The sequence below is a fragment of the Semicossyphus pulcher genome, unplaced genomic scaffold (assembly GCF_022749685.1).
Source record: "Semicossyphus pulcher isolate SPU_LCO1_2020_fin unplaced genomic scaffold, fSemPul1.0.p SCAF_17, whole genome shotgun sequence".
NCBI lineage: Eukaryota > Metazoa > Chordata > Actinopteri > Labriformes > Labridae > Semicossyphus > Semicossyphus pulcher.
The window spans coordinates 17,712,811-17,728,623 of record NW_027211681.1 but is presented as its reverse complement, the minus strand read 5'-3'; the positions used below and the strand labels follow the sequence as shown (position 1 = coordinate 17,728,623).

At 41.0% G+C, this 15,813-nt stretch overlaps 1 protein-coding gene across 2 annotated transcripts in view; it reads right to left on the bottom strand.

Moving 5' to 3' along the window:
* arhgap10 (Rho GTPase activating protein 10) overlaps nucleotides 1-15,813 on the bottom strand; it is a 50,715-nt gene that overhangs the window by 20,585 nt on the left and 14,317 nt on the right. For both annotated transcript variants that reach the window (XM_069666191.1, XM_069666192.1), the window contains exons 3-17: nucleotides 15,582-15,643; nucleotides 14,147-14,218; nucleotides 13,337-13,438; nucleotides 11,466-11,576; nucleotides 11,097-11,201; nucleotides 10,532-10,661; nucleotides 10,059-10,165; nucleotides 9,766-9,860; nucleotides 9,133-9,214; nucleotides 8,893-8,935; nucleotides 8,721-8,789; nucleotides 8,166-8,240; nucleotides 4,831-4,915; nucleotides 2,455-2,513; nucleotides 497-602 (exon numbers count right to left, since the gene is read on the bottom strand). In XM_069666191.1, coding sequence (XP_069522292.1) covers nucleotides 497-602; nucleotides 2,455-2,513; nucleotides 4,831-4,915; nucleotides 8,166-8,240; nucleotides 8,721-8,789; nucleotides 8,893-8,935; nucleotides 9,133-9,214; nucleotides 9,766-9,860; nucleotides 10,059-10,165; nucleotides 10,532-10,661; nucleotides 11,097-11,201; nucleotides 11,466-11,576; nucleotides 13,337-13,438; nucleotides 14,147-14,218; nucleotides 15,582-15,643 — 1,303 coding nt within the window. The remainder of the gene's footprint in view (nucleotides 1-496; nucleotides 603-2,454; nucleotides 2,514-4,830; nucleotides 4,916-8,165; nucleotides 8,241-8,720; nucleotides 8,790-8,892; nucleotides 8,936-9,132; nucleotides 9,215-9,765; nucleotides 9,861-10,058; nucleotides 10,166-10,531; nucleotides 10,662-11,096; nucleotides 11,202-11,465; nucleotides 11,577-13,336; nucleotides 13,439-14,146; nucleotides 14,219-15,581; nucleotides 15,644-15,813) is intronic.

Genomic DNA, 15,813 nt, shown 5'->3' with positions numbered 1-15,813 from the left:
AAAAAGCTTGCTGAGGTAAAACCTTGTAATGTTAGCTAACATTATTTCTAAAATCTTTCTCTCTATCTAATCTCACAAATGGAGTGATGCACAATAGTGCTCCATCCAGGGGCGTGTAGAGTAATCGCAAGAGAGGGCTTAATTTGAAAGGTCCATTTCATTTCACTTCATGACGGCATGCTGAACAGGAACGGCACACTACACAGTCCTCCTTCAACAGCTTCATATGTAAACCAAAATGACCTCAGCAAAGGCAAAAAGGAATGTTAATATGCTAGCAGCATCAATTTTCTTACCCAGCAGTCAGTGAGTAGACAGAGAGGAGATGGAGTGACAGCAGGGAAGGGGGAGTGAAGAGAGTGGGAGTGAGGAAGAGAGAGAAAAAGCATGTGGAGTGAGAATGAGGAGACAGACAGGAAGAGCAGAAGAGAGAGAACTGAGAGAGAGAGGGGGTGGAGATTGGGTGAACTATGACCAAGGAACTATGAACACTCACTTGGCCAGATGCTTCATAAGCAGCCCGAGGACTTGTCGATTCCTCTCCGGTAGTTTGTGGACCAGGCAGTGGACGGCTTGGATGCGAGACTCTGGACTGCAGCCCTCTGTTCAAACGCAGAAGCAGCCGTGCACTCGCGTTAAACTACAAGGATTTCTATGTGCTGCTCAAGTGGCAAAGAGCCAACGCAGCTGCGATAGAATACTGTACAACATTAGCAAACAGCACATTTTAATTACATGATGATTTGAGCGAGGCGCAATCAGAGTTTAAGGTACAGAAACACCAAATAAAAATAGATTTATAGTTAGAAATTAACCTTTTATTACTTGAAAAGTCCTAAAAAACTATTTGGGTACAATGTGGGAAATTACAGGTTAATGGACCATTAAGGACACAATGAATGAATGAGGCTATCACCCTCCAGTATAAGGTTAAGAGGAAGATACATTCCAGTTTAGGAAGCGAAGAAGAGGTGTGATAGTGATATATGGTTGTAAGCCTCCCAGAATTTGGCAGCAGGGACCACTATGCTGGCGAGGGAGATAGCTTTACGTTACTGTCGCTACCGTATAAAAGGGTTGTGTTAAAACCCCCCAGATCATCTCTTAAACATTTCCTCACACATGGGCATCTGACCGCCCACGCACAAACACACACACAGACACACAAAATATCATTACTATGGGAACGACAAGGATTTAAACACGGGAAAAAAGCCTCTTATGGATGCTGTCATCCATCAAAAAAATATTCATTGCTAATCCATTTTTTCCCCCTCGTTATGAGGGCATTGCGAGCGCCTGATAAAAATGTCAACCTGATCCAATTATAGCACTTGTTGTAATAAGATTCAAGTTTGGCTGGCTTTGAAAACATTTCATACACAAATGAGGTTATGTGGGCGAGAAAAAAGAGAGCATCTCCTTGCTGTTCAAGGTCACTCGCGGGACCCTTTGAGGGCATGAAAATGACAGCCTATCTGTCACTTTAAACCTTTAAACTTTTAATGGCTTTTCTGTCCACAGATTTATGATGGCAGGTTTAATGTTGTAGAAATAAGCAAGTGGAATAAAATGTTCTAAAACTCAGTCTCAAGTGTCAAAAATGTATGCCCAAGTATGTCTTTGGTCAACTGCACTTACTATAAGTTTCAAGAGACCCTCTGACAAGTGTTAAATAGTCTAAATACGGTGACAACTGTGAATACCTCCTTTAGCTTTCAGACTACAAATCCTTTACTTAGGTTTTGCCCCTGTAAAAAGTCACTGTAGGTCAAAGCTGGTGTTCTCTGTAATCGATAGAAGCAATACTATTTGAAATTTGCGCCATAGCTGTGGAGAAAGTTGTACAAACAGCTCGTGGTTTCACCAATTCTACATTCCTTAAACACCCTGCGTGCATTGCACCCCTCCTCTGTAAGGAACAGCCCAGCGAGAGACGCTGGAGTGAAAAAATCGTTTTCGCTGCAGGCAATGGCTCAGAGCGAAACAGAATCCAAAATACGACGAGAATATACCGGTGGATCGTCTAAAAAATCTTCAGGTCTGCAGTCTACATTTCAAACCTGACGATTTTAAATGAGAGATGACATCGGAGGCGGGCGTCCTACATTGAGGAAGTGTAGTTTAGCGAGCTCCCTGGCCTCCGCCAGGTGATGCGTTTTACGTCGCCTGGCGGAGGTTTTCCAGGGCCCATTGGAGAAGCGGATAGCGTCCTCCAAAGGCAAAGAGAGAAATTGCTTTTTTTCCCCACCATAATGGCATTAGCTCCCCATAATAGCATGATAGGACTGGGGTTGAAAACTGTCCCTTTAACAGCTGCTTTGGTAAGTTAAGTGTGCAAAAAGTTAGTAAAAAGAATGTCCATTTCAGTCTAAAACAACACATATGTATACAGTTGTTTGTGTATGGTCTGTATATAGATTAAAATGTAGTATGAGAGGTGGTCAAACTTACTCGCAGGGCTGATAAACTCTTTGTAAAGTCCATAGGTCATCAATGGCTCAGGCAGGCTCCTTCAGAGAGAGAGAGAGAGACAGAGAGACAGAGAGAGAGAGAGAGAGAGAGAGAGAGAAAAGGTTGGGGGGGTTGGAGGGAGAAGTGAGAGTTGAAGTGAGCGAGGGGGGACAGAAATAGCCTGCACACTGTTTTATAGGGTCTGCACACAGCAATGATTAATGTGGTAGAGCCAGGGGATGGAATTAGATGGTGCACGCATTGAGATAACCAAGTTCATCTGAAGGTACTTTCACACTGCAGCTGGCCACTGGCCAAAGGTACTTAGCCTCAGAGGAAACTGAGATTGACCCGGCTTTATTCCTGCAGGCCATACACAAAGCTTAAGACAACTTACAGCAACACTCAGCGTGGTTTAACATAATATTACAATATGGATATGCTATGTTATCTCAAATAGTGCATGGCATTTGTGCCACATTATTCTTTTACATCTGATCAGTATAGTTGATGGATGATGGTAGGGTTCCTATGCTGACATACAGCCAATTATAATAACTTTAAAGAACACTTGTTTCATAGTAACATTTCAAGTAACAGTAGTGGAAGAGAAATTATTTTATAGTATATTAAAGAGGGGGTATGATGCTGTTTCACATTTTAAGACTTATATATAGTGTTACAATGTTGGATGTCCGTACTAAACGTGGCTGAAGTTTCAAATCTGTAGGTAAAAGTATGCTGGAATAATCCCCAGGCTTCTCAGCTCAGTCTGCAGGCTGCTGTGAACGCCAGGTTTCACACAGTTACTTCTAATCGCTGCACTTTGTGACGTCATAAAGTGCAGCCTCAGCAGGCTTCGGAGAGCTGGCCAGACAGAAGAAAGTGGGCTTGTAGGGGCGGGGTTTCTTAAAGGGACAGAGCTGACTGAGTCGTTTCAGGCAGAGGCTGCATGAGGGCCTGCACAGAGCACCAGTGTGTGAAAAATTAGGAGTTTTTTTTACTGTAAATTATGCTAAGCTACTTATAACAGCTTAAAGAACATGAGTGATCATGATTTATTTGTGCAACTTAAAGAGCAGATAAATCCCAACAATGACAATAGTGATTGTTGTTTGACATTAAGCCTTAATTGCTTCAGCTTTTCGTTAGCATTTTTTACAATGTTTCTAAGCAAAACAAACCAGTCCCAACTGAGAAAATATAACTTTGCATCCATTTAAATGAGCAAAGCCAAACTCAATTTGTTGCCAATCACACACGATGACAAAAAGTAATTGGCATTTAAATGAAATCGCTTCTATTTCCTACAAACAAACCGCTTTTAAACTTTGAACTTCATACACTCTACCTGTCACTGTCAACCTGAAAGGAGGTGATGAATGTAGAACAGGCATACAGTATGAGATGCGACCTTGTAAGGAGTTAATTATAGTGAGGCACTTTGCGTAATTAAATCTGATTTAGAAAAGAAGACAGAGTTGACAATGGATTTTTTCATATTCATATTCTTTAAAAGTGATTTAACAACCATCAACCACTGGGGTTGTGTGAGGGCAGAATCTGATCTGATGACACTGTGGTTTTGTGGCTCATAAGATAAATCTAATGGTTAGTAATGCATCAAGTGTCGCTGCAGTAGTGACACCAAATTCTTTGTTTGAGTCATCAACACAATCCAAATGACTAAATTACATCTCGAGATGTGCTCAAGGGTCATTTATGTGAAATTTACAACTTCACAACACAAGCATAAGAAGCAGAATCAAATCAATGATAAATGATGGTTTTAGGTTTGCATTAATTATTATTAGTTATTTTCTTTGTCGATCAATCTGTGGACTCGAACATTTAGCTGTTTTGTCCATTAAAGTTTGCATACAAACTGTCCAAAGAGATGTTCTACTTGTTTTATTCAGCCAACAGTCCAAAGCTCGAAGATATTCAGTTTATAATCATGCATTACAAAGCAAAGAACAGTGAATATTAGCATTTCTGCTTTAAAAATATTACAAAGGTAATTTGTTTTTCTTATTTCATTTTATTTTGGATCTAGTGAAGGGTCGAGAGAAGTTGAGAAGTGGGTGGGAAGGGTTAAGAGGTATGTAAGGGGAGGGTTAGACTGAACTAAGGTTCTTGTAATAGTCTGTCTTTGTCATTACTTGTATGTCTTGCCTGGCAAGTAGGAAACCAGCTCACCCAGATATTTTTGACATGTCACTGTTAACTGTCTGTTTGCAACACTGATACAAAACCCCATAAAAAGATTTGAGTAAGAAATAAAAATATTACAAAGTTAATAGATTATCAAAGAAGTAAGTGAGCTTGTTTAACGTTTGTTTATGTGCTTGCATCTTTCATCCCACTGATCCTCACCTCAGATAAAGCTTCAGTGCACTCGTTATCGTCTTTACGTCCCAGTCCTCGCTGGTCGACAGATCCACTTCGTTGCTCTTCTCATCTGCATCAATCACAAACATCAAACATATTCTTACTAGAAAATTAATCGACTAAGGTCACATAAACTATTCTTTCTTCATTAAGGAGCCAAAGCCTCTCTGTGTGATTTTGTGGGCAGCCTAGAAAGTCCAAATATGCAATATAAATATGTAATTTGTAATTAGCCATGTGAGGATAAAAGCAGTGCTACTAGCCTTTGGGTCGAGTTTACCCCAGTGGATATGGAAGGAAGTTACAGCTTCTGTAGAGCGCTGCTGGTTCTATACTCATTACAACTTTAATTAATCCCTGACTATTTCATTGGCTCCACGGGGACCCAAGGACTGTGTTGTGCTGAAAATTCAGTGGGCTTTAGTCACACCTTAAGTAACCTCTGAAGAATTACAGTGGCAGTGAAGTGTTGTGAGTCACACACATGTACTATACCGGGCTCAGGTCAACACACAGACTTTATCTCCGTAGGTGGTCTGTATTACAGAGACATTTGTTTTTTTGATTTCCTCCAAGCACTGCAGCGAGGAGGACTGTGTGTTTCTCTGCCTGCTCTGTCCACAAAATGATCTGTCCAATATCAACCTCTGAAAGTAAATGTTTTTGTGGAGTGTTAGTAGCCAAAGCCGTGCTGCTGTAAGTGTGTATGAGTTGAGATTGATGAGGTCTACACAGGCTCTGTAGTCTGCTCTAACACAAACAGGTTTGAAACTGGTTAGGTCAGGGACTCCAAAACACACAGTTTTGGCTGTAGCAGCTGGAGTAGCATGGATTATGAAACTGCTGACCACAGAGCAGCAGATTAAAGGTGCAATTCTTATTTCTTTTAACCTTTGTTAATTATATTGAGTATATCGTCGTCCTGACTCCTGCTGACGCCAAATATCGATATTTTTATTCACAAATATTTGGTGCTCTAAACAGATTTCATGATTGCCATTGCAGCCGCCAACCTCACAACAATCAATGGTACCGTAGGCTGCCGGCTACCGCTGGCTTAAGCACCGGTAGCTAACAGACTTGCAAACTCGACATGGTGAATGCAGATGGTAGGCTGTAATTTGTGTGTTTTCAATGTGTTTTACATTTAAATAAATTGAAATACTGTTGAATATAGTACATTGTTTCATCTCAGTTTGTATCAAATTATGTGAAACAGACTCCAAATTGCAGTGAATAAAAACATTAATCCTGCACTTTACCTTCAAGGAGCATTTTGTATTATTCAGTTGATCTGAGATCATGATGTATCCTTAGATGATTGTCTTATATCTATTATCGAAGAATGGCTGTATCGGGATATTATCGGTATCGTGGGCCACGTATCGTTTCCTATCTTGAGTTACCCTGTGACTCCCATCCCTACTATCGAATGATATCGTACTCTGTGGTACAGCTAAAGACTTTGAGTAAAACTATTTTTAAAAATTAATTCAAAATTAAGGATAGGCTGATTGATAAACTAGTCTAATGAAGGGGAAATTGAGTCTAAGATAAACTTAACTGAATGTCATAGGTCAAGGTCAAGGTATCTTTATTTGTCTCCCGTGGGAGAAATTTGTCTCGGACAGAGGGGTCTGCTGCAGACAGGACATTCCACCCACAACAACATTCCACTACACACATACAATAGTCAAAAATAACAATGAACAATACATAATAAATAAAATACTCAGTAGAGTCACATAAAGTGCAATTCATAAAGTGCAATTCATCTCTGTGCAAATTCAGCGTCACAATGGTAACAAATGTTACAAAAAAAGGAGGATGCAGGGAAGAAGCCAACTCCGGCAGCTGCTTCCATACTGTCACTCAATCTCTTATCATCTTCAGCCCCTAAAGCTAGCAGTATACTTCTTTAAGGTCATGTTTTGATCTGATAATATTTCAGTGAAGAAGGAAGTCGGCTCTCTAGGATTAATGGACAGCCCCCAATGTTTGGACACTTTGGTCATTTCAGCCTTAAACCGTGGAAATGTGGAATATATTGAGAAGATCTCACAGCAGTCCTCAAATTTGCCTCACTCTGCATTTATATCTATAGAACCAAGAAGTCGAACTCAGCAGCTATTAAAATGTAGCCGTATCCGACAACACCGTCCACTCCCCTGCCACTTACCGCACAACAGACACAGCTCACTTTTACAGTCTTCTTCCTGTTATACTGTTGCCTGACATTCAATAGGTGCTGCTCTCTTTGTTTGTACTGTAAAATGATGGGAGACTCATTTTCTATCACTCTGTCCTTCTCTGATTGGACCCCGGCCATGTCGGTGGGTGAGAGATGAAAAGGAGGAGGAGTGGGAGGATCCGAAGTCTTTCTTCAGGGTTTAAAGCTTTCTTCACCCACTCACTATGAACTGTTGTGTGCATGAAATGTTTGTGAATGTGTGCTGAAGTAGTACTACCTCTCTCATGCATATTAGTCACTTCAATTCAAGGCAGCTTCATGATTACATCCAATGTTTTCTATATGGTCGCGCAGTAATCCAAACATAAATGTGAAAGTCTGTATTTTTCTCTCACTCGCAATAAGATGTGGAATGTCAAGACCACAGATGAATCATTTTGTACCATTTTCACGCTTTAAAGTAACTTCTTAAGAGTGCCGCAGCAGCGTGTTAATAGAGTCTACAGCATGAGTCTGCAGGTTGGGAGGCCGGAGGGTTTCAGGGAGGAAGCTGAGACAGGCTGGCGGCTGCCTGAGTTTGTTGTCATTCTGAACACAGAGCTGAAAGTGAGCCGGTGTCTGCTGGAGACGGCAGGAAACCAGAGAGCAGACAGGGAGCATTGGAAGGGATAGAGGACAAGCTCTACAGAAAAGGAAGTTGAGTGAAAGGAATTCGTGACAAGTGAGAGGAATAAAAGAAATCAAAAGAGGCACAAGAGGCAGCGCCAGTGGTGTGTTAATGAAGCAGAAGCCAAAAAAGTGCAAGGACGTGAATGGGGAGGGACTTTGTCTGCTTGTCTGGGGGATATAATACTGTATGAAAGTGAAGCAAAGATATCAGCGGGCACTTGTTGCACTTTACAGAGACATGGTTCTGACAGGCTGAATCACGGCACGCTTGTCAGTCAATATATTTTTAATATCCGACCGACCCACACATCCATTACCACAGCGCATTCAACTAACTGGGGGCAAAGGAATATCACAGAGATACTGCAGGAGCATATAAATTAAAAATTTAACTTTATTCAGCCACTCTCTATGCAAGTACATTTCTAGAGCAGAGAAAAAAGAAGATACTTAGACTCACCAATCATTAATGAGAGGAGCTTCTGTACCTTGGAGCTTACCCCGACTACTCTGTACAGGCCTTGGTCATTAATACCTGAGAAGTAATAACAATGATGAAACTTTATATGTATTGCAACGCTCCTAATAGAGTTGCAAAGCTCTTTACAGGCAACAAAGCAAACAATAAAAGAAGAGCAAAACATAAAGAAATAATGAAATCATAAAGAAAAGAATATTGGATGTTGCAAACCTACAGAAACTACAGCAGTAACATGAATATGTCTTCTGTAAGATACCATTTACACTAAGAAATACTTCACATGTTCAAAAGGGCTACACACAAGAGGTCAGATAAGCTAGTGAGGATGGAAGCAAATTAATAACATCACTGTGAATGGCATTAGTATTATCTACAGTACATGCTAATTCAATATTGGAGCAAGTCTGCCCCCTTGTGTACATATGAAGACACTACACCCATGATATCTATTACTACCCACCAATTCTCATGATAAATTTCCCCCAAATAAATTGTAATTCTAAACTTTTTCATGAGTACATATCTGAAGCTCACCTCTCGTCTCTATTGCACTGATGGAGTTCTTCATAAAACTCAAACCAACTTCATCCAGCTGGGCATCGACTGAAGGTGCATTGAAAAAAACACATTCAAATAAAATGATTTAAACATTGCACTCATGAAACTTAATGACACTCTGTTCAGCTCAGTCAGCTAGATGACTTACTTCCTCTTTCTTTAGAAAAAGTCCTCCCAAGATAGTGTCCGATCTGTTAATAAAATAACAGAGCACAAACATCGTCAGCCTTTTTAAAGCTTAACAAGTATACTAAAGCCTTGTAAATGCAGGTATGTGATAGTATATAAAATGTTTTTTCTCTATAACATGGCAGTTTAACAGCACAGTGAGACTAAATCAGCCAAGTGTGAGTGGTGGATGATGACATAGCTCAGGCGGCTGACTCACAGGTTCCTTCCCACCCATGGCCTGCATCCAGAACCTGTGGTCATCCTCTGAAAGAGCCTGTACTGTAAGCACCGTCCCGGGCCTGGGAGAGAGCCATACCACATCAGAATTAGGCAAAGCATTAGACGTAGAGTACAGTAAGGCATTAGGGGGATGTCAGAGTCAATGTAAAACATCTACTTGTATAAGTCTCTGCGAAGGGCACCAGCACCTTGAATTTGCAGTAACTACAAATATGAGCCCTATTAGTCATCGCGGCTGGTTTATGAGACGTACAATCACATGGGGCAGGATGGATATTAAGTTACTCATCCCAATCAGAATGGATGTGTGGACTTGAATTTCCATACTAAATCTGGGGTATTGCTCTTCTATTAATACGGCAGAAAAGGGGTAGGGCACAGTTCAGTTGTCTGACAGAATGAGACACTATCTATTACAGGAGGGCAGAGCACGGTGTGACAAAGTCTGCCGTCTACAATCTACAACATATAGAGCAACAAGCTGAACCCTAATCTGTGGGTGTATGGAGCTAAGATGTTCGACTAAACTTAACTAAACTATATACTCTCTGTTGCCACTATATACAAGGCATGCATGACGTGTTTGAGAGTGTTGTATCTGATGATGTACCGGTCTGTTATGTCGAGCTCTAAGCAGAACCTCCTGTCCAGCATGTCTGTAGTTTTGCGGACACAAGATTTGAGCGTGACTGACTCCGTCTCCCCCTGCAGACAAAGGAAACTTTTACAGCACAGAAAACACACACTGACAAAAACCAGAATCAGAAATAGAGTTATTCTGAAAAGTCAGAGGCTGTACAGTGAGCGTGGTTGAAATATGTGGTATTAATAACCCGGTGCTTCGTGTGTTCTGTGGCTAGACTCATAGATATAATAAAAAAAACAATATAAATGACAACTCACAATCTTTCCACCCGATCTGTGGTCGAAAGTCACCATGTGCAGGATCTTCTGCTCTTTGACAAATGTGCAGTAGCGCTTCACCCAACTTGAACCAAAGGGAGGCGGCCCTAGAGGATCAAGACACGCAGATGATTTATTTAACGCAGCAGCAATAAAGTAAAACATCTGCAATTACAATGTGTGCATTTTGGCAACATTTTGTAGGTGCACTATGCTGCATCACTCGTCCTGCTGGTTCAAAAATTTATTAATATGGATGAAAGAGAATCACTAGTCAGTCCAGAGTTTTTAGCCACAAAAATCCTTTAGAAAATGTCACTACAGGAAATGTTTCAAAATGTATGTTTACTACTACTCCACTTTCAAAGCTTTATAACAGATGGGGGAAAGATGTAACCATGACATGGACAATTTTGAATCTGATAGTTACCTTTTCACCTGTGTTATAATTGGAAGTAATACTACACCCTTACGTTTTTCCTGTACATAGAGGTAGCCTTCACAGCTGATGGCGCTGGTCTGTCTGTATTCTTGAGGTGCCTCCCTGATCCTCTTCATCAGCTCGTACACCTCTGAACGCGCGCCCTCAAATCGACCCCTTGTCTGGGAGGGAGAGGAGCCAAACACAAGTTACTTCCTGTTTTAGGAGGGAAGAGCTTCCTAATTAAGAGGCCACTTCAAAACCAATGAACTTCCTTTGGAAGTCCCTTCATCTCCCATGAAATCAGTTGAATGGTGATGGTTATTATAAAACTAAAAATGAAACAGAAACTGTAATTACTCTTTTTTCGAATGGTTGTACTAAGTTGGAAGTAACCTGAAAAATCCACATCATATCAGTACTTCAACGTCCGTTGAGTTTGGTTAGGGGCTTTCCTGCCCTTTAGTGGTAATTTTTATTTTTTTTCACTTTTTCACTTTTTTTCTATTCTTTGGGTAGAAAAAAAGCACATAAATAGTATACAAGTAACTGTTGTCAAGGTAAGAACCATCTTAATCCATATTATAAATATAAAATAAACCATGAATATTTCTTACATTCTGTATATTGATTTGCAGCGCTCTTTTATAATGGTCAAAGTCCTTGGCAAGCTCGAAGCCCTGGTGATAAAAGGTGAAGACTGTCTGAAAGAAGGCCAGCATCTAAAGAGATCACAACACAGGAAGACACAGATAAGAGACGTTAATTTAATCTAATCTAAGAGGCAAAAGCAAGTGAAAGAGAAACTCATAAGCACTCATAAGAGGGAAATCCCCACGTGATGTCAGAATCTGATTTTTATACCTATATTTAAAGTAAGACAGAAACGTAATCTCATGTGACACATACTCTATTGCCCTTTGCAATCATTAATGTGAAAGAGAAACCGCATCAGTGCTGACATACCACTATGGTCAGTCACTCACCGGCTCCACACACTCGAACTTCTTCCTCTCCTGTATCTCCTGCAGTTTGCACACATAGTCCAATGACTCCTCCTGAAAGTGCTGCCTCATAGTTTCCACCTGGACGTCTGCCTGTAGCGGGGGGGGGAGAACACACACAATGATGATTATAGAGACAGACAGAGCTATGGAAGAAAGAAGAAAAATTATAATACAGTGCAATTTGAGGTTTTCAGAGTAATGGCATATATTCTTACAAAAGGATACTGAAGTTGGTGAGTGCTCCATTAAATACAGATGTTGCTTAAATCGAGTTATCTTATTTAGCCACAAATAACATGTTTGTCTCAGAGGAGCTGTGTAATCTGTATAACAAATGGCACCCTCTAGCTACACAGAGACACACAACTAATAAGAAACATAATGGGAAAAAAAACAAAGTATGTGTAACAGAGGAGGGACTCCTCTTCTAAAGCAGCAGTAGAGGCACTTTAAAAATATCCATCAATCCGTCTTCTAACCCTGCCTGTGCAATGTAAGGTTGCAGGCGGGCTGGGGCCTATCATAACTCCCTTTTACTTGGAGGCGGGATAAACTGAACATCTAGATTCTTTGATGTCTAACATGTATCGACAGATGACAAGCTCAAAGTTACACCTACAGGGAATTTAGAGGTGCCAGTTAATCTACAGTTACCTGCAGTTATTTGGACTGTGAAAGAGAAGCAGAGCACCCAGAGGGGGGAATTTCCACACAGAAAAGCTCTTAAAGGGCCAGTTCGCCTATTTTCAATCTCAGTCCTATCATGCTGTTATTGCGAGCGAATGCCATAATGGTAGAAAAAAATCTAGGACGCCCACCTCTGATGTCGCTGGGCCGTTCCTTTCAAAGGGAGGGGCGCAATGCATGCTGGGTGTTGTAGGAATGTAGAATGGGTGAAACCACGAGCTGTTTGTACAACTTTCTCCACAGCTATGGCGCCAATTTCAAATACAATTGCTTCTATCGATTACAGAGAACACCAGCTTTGACTGACAGTGGCTTTTTCCATGGGCTTAGATGTATATACTTCGAGTATACAACCAAGATACACAATTTAACACAACTGGTAGTGGATTTATATACAGTATAAATCACCATGGACTTGTTCTGTATGTAAAATGATGCTATTGTAAATAGATGTAAATCATCTTCCAAGGTAAAAAGTCATATACCTTCTTTCTACAAAAAGATCACTGGCTGATATCTTTGCCTTTTAAACATCTGCTTATTTCTTTTATTCACTTTAAAATGAGTGAGATAAAAGTTCACGATTTGCAGATGTTTATGAAGATCACTAAACAACTGATGCAGTGTTGATGAAGTGCATGACTCTTGTGACTGTGAACGCATCAATGGGTCTATTTTTAAAGTTTGATAGGAGTCAGTGTTAGCACAGAGAAGCACAGCCTGCAGTAACAGTGCCAACAGCTTCAAGTGTCCTCTCTGCTTGATGTATAAAACATATAGAGAAGCCTTACATGGCAACATGGAGAAGACAGAGACAGTGCAGTAAGAGAGTGCATATTCTACAGGAGTTAAAATGTTCCTGAAGCATTGGTTGCTCCCTTAAAACTACTACAACAAGGATTGACCTTGGAAGCACAGCAACAGTGAGTACACATTTCCTCTCCAAACAGGCCAGGAAAACTGTCGCTGCAAGGCAAGTCAGTGGAAACTGAGACGGTCCAACAGGCTTTGCAGCGAGGCTCTCCCCCATGGCACAAAGACAAAACTAAAAACAGGGATTCTCAAACCTAACAAAACACCCTTTTTAGTACTTGTTGCTTGTCATTAGGAATCACTCCTTGCATGTCTCATATCTGTTGTAGAGTTCAGGCGAGGATAAATACCTCTTGTAGCTGTGGCTCTTTCTTCTTTGCTGACATATTCAGAAGTTTTTCCAGAGAGCTGTAGTACTTCTCCGTTTCTTTCTCATACTTCTTTCTTTCCGCCTGAGGGAGGTAAAGAAGCAGAAGAGGGGAATAAAATACTACGTTATTCTTGAGGACAAAGAAAACACAGTTGTGCGACCAATATACAAGTCTAAAATGCAGAGAGAGGTATGTTATTGTTACGGTATTTCACCTAGACAATGGCGCTATCATCTAGCTAAAGTTGTCGCTTGTTTAGTGGTGACGTCACACCTCTGCATTAAACTGTTTCCGGGTCCTAGTCGCTACAACGTCTCCTATTTACAATATGCTGCAGTGCTGTTTTCCCCGCTGTTTTAGACGAGGAAAACGAATGTGATTTCTGCCAACGCTTCGTCACAGACATGCACCGTCATGATCGCCAATGCAGCCGCCACCCTCACAACAATCATTGTTACCGTAGGCTGCCAGCTACCGCTAGCTACAGCACAGGTAGCTAGCAGGATTGCAAACTCGACATGGCGAAAACAGATGGTAGGCTGTAATTTCTGTGTGTTTTAAATGTGTTTTAAATGGGGAAAAAATTGTAAATAGTGCTGAAATAACTTGTATACACATTTTTATTAATAAATAACTCAAGAAAACCTTTTTCCCTCTGGGATACCCCCAAAAGCAGACTGCGTCTTATATTCCAGTGCAACTTATTAGCATCCAACTGTAAAACATACACCATGAATTCCAAACAGAACAGCTAAGAGCTACAATAAGAAAGAAAGCATCATACATTACCCTTACTACACCAAGATGGTCTTTCCTGAACTTCTCCAGGGGTTTCATTAAGGTTTCTGTGATGTTTCTCATCTAGACAGAGACAAAAGATAAAGCAAAGTTTTAATTATTTCTCAACTCCATGACAAACCCCAGTGACATTTGATATGTCACAACAACAACTTCCATTCTGAAGTGTTTGTTGACTCCAGTGAAAAGTGGCAGCAGTGTACAGTTTCTTGGCCTCTCGGGGTGCTGCTTTATGATTGATGCCCTACTAGCCTCGATATACTGAGTTACATAACAGAAATGACACAGCTACACTTCTAAAAGTATCCTTCTCTTCCTATAATATATTCATGAAGTCATTGTATTTTTCCTCATTCCTTCAGTGCTTCTGCTGTGTTGGCTGCAGGACATGTCTGTGCATGCACGCCCAGCCTGCTTTTCCTCACTTTGCACTGTGATGTCACCCCTCTGTGCTGAGCTGAGCTGAGAGGAGCAGAGTGTTTACCATTACTGTCTGAGCCCGGTGCTAAAACAGTCATCTCAGTCAGCTCCTGATGACGGGCCCACTCCCTAACCTCAGACACTACAGGCAGACATTACAAGACAATGGATGTTTATAGAAAGTGGCAAAGGCTTAATTGAGCATCTCTGTAATGTTTAAGGTGTATTACTTTTGAAACTCTTCACTAAAACTATCGCAGGCCTAAAGAGGAGCTTCATTACATCTGCAGGGGTCATGAACAAATCTCAGGACTACATCTTGTGACACTTTTAGCACTTCATAGCTGCAGTTCATGACCTCCTGTCACCGTTAAAATCCGTCCTCCTTTAATAATGTTGTAACTTCCTTCATATTGGATGTGTGATTTGTGTAGTTTATAAACTAGCAACTTTAACAAGGAAGGCAGCCCTGTGCAGAAGCTAGTTTTATGGTGGTATTTCGTAACGAGCTGTATTGTGGTGGACCTTGTTGCTGGTTGTAGCTCATGTAAATCTGTCTTGGTATTTAAAGCTGGGGTGTAATTATGTGGATCTGCACTGCTGTCCTTTCTGCAGCCACTCCCAGGCAGGTGTTGTGATAGTGACCCTTAGACAGGCACAAGGGGAGGAACTGTTTGAACACTATCAGCACTTATCCACCCTCAGGGAACTGGTTTGCTCTGCCAAACTGGATGCTGTCGCTGTATGTTGGAGAAAATTACATTATGAGTTCTGGCCAGATCTCTGTTGGATGATACTAATAGATCCAACTACCTAATATGGGCAGTAATAGGTGTAGGCTGGGGGGAAATGCACAGTGCATGCGTACACAGTTTAATAATTCAAAAAGCAATATACCACACAGACAGCGAGACAGACACACACACACACACACACACACACACACACACACACACACAGGTATTTCCCCCATGCTTTAGAGCAGGTTCTAACTGGTTGTTCTCACCATCAGCTCTCTTTGGTCTTCAAGGTTTTTGAGGAATGAGGAGAACTCTTGCAAAGACTCATCTGAAGAAAAGACAGAAAAAACATGGTGAAAAATGCACTCACTCTCTCTCTCTCTCTCTCACATACAAAGCTAAGAAGACGTTATCATAATCAGCTGTTCTCACCACAGTTACATACCAAAAACAGCTCTTAATGTGCTGGTAGAGGAATAACCATAAACAAACATTTAC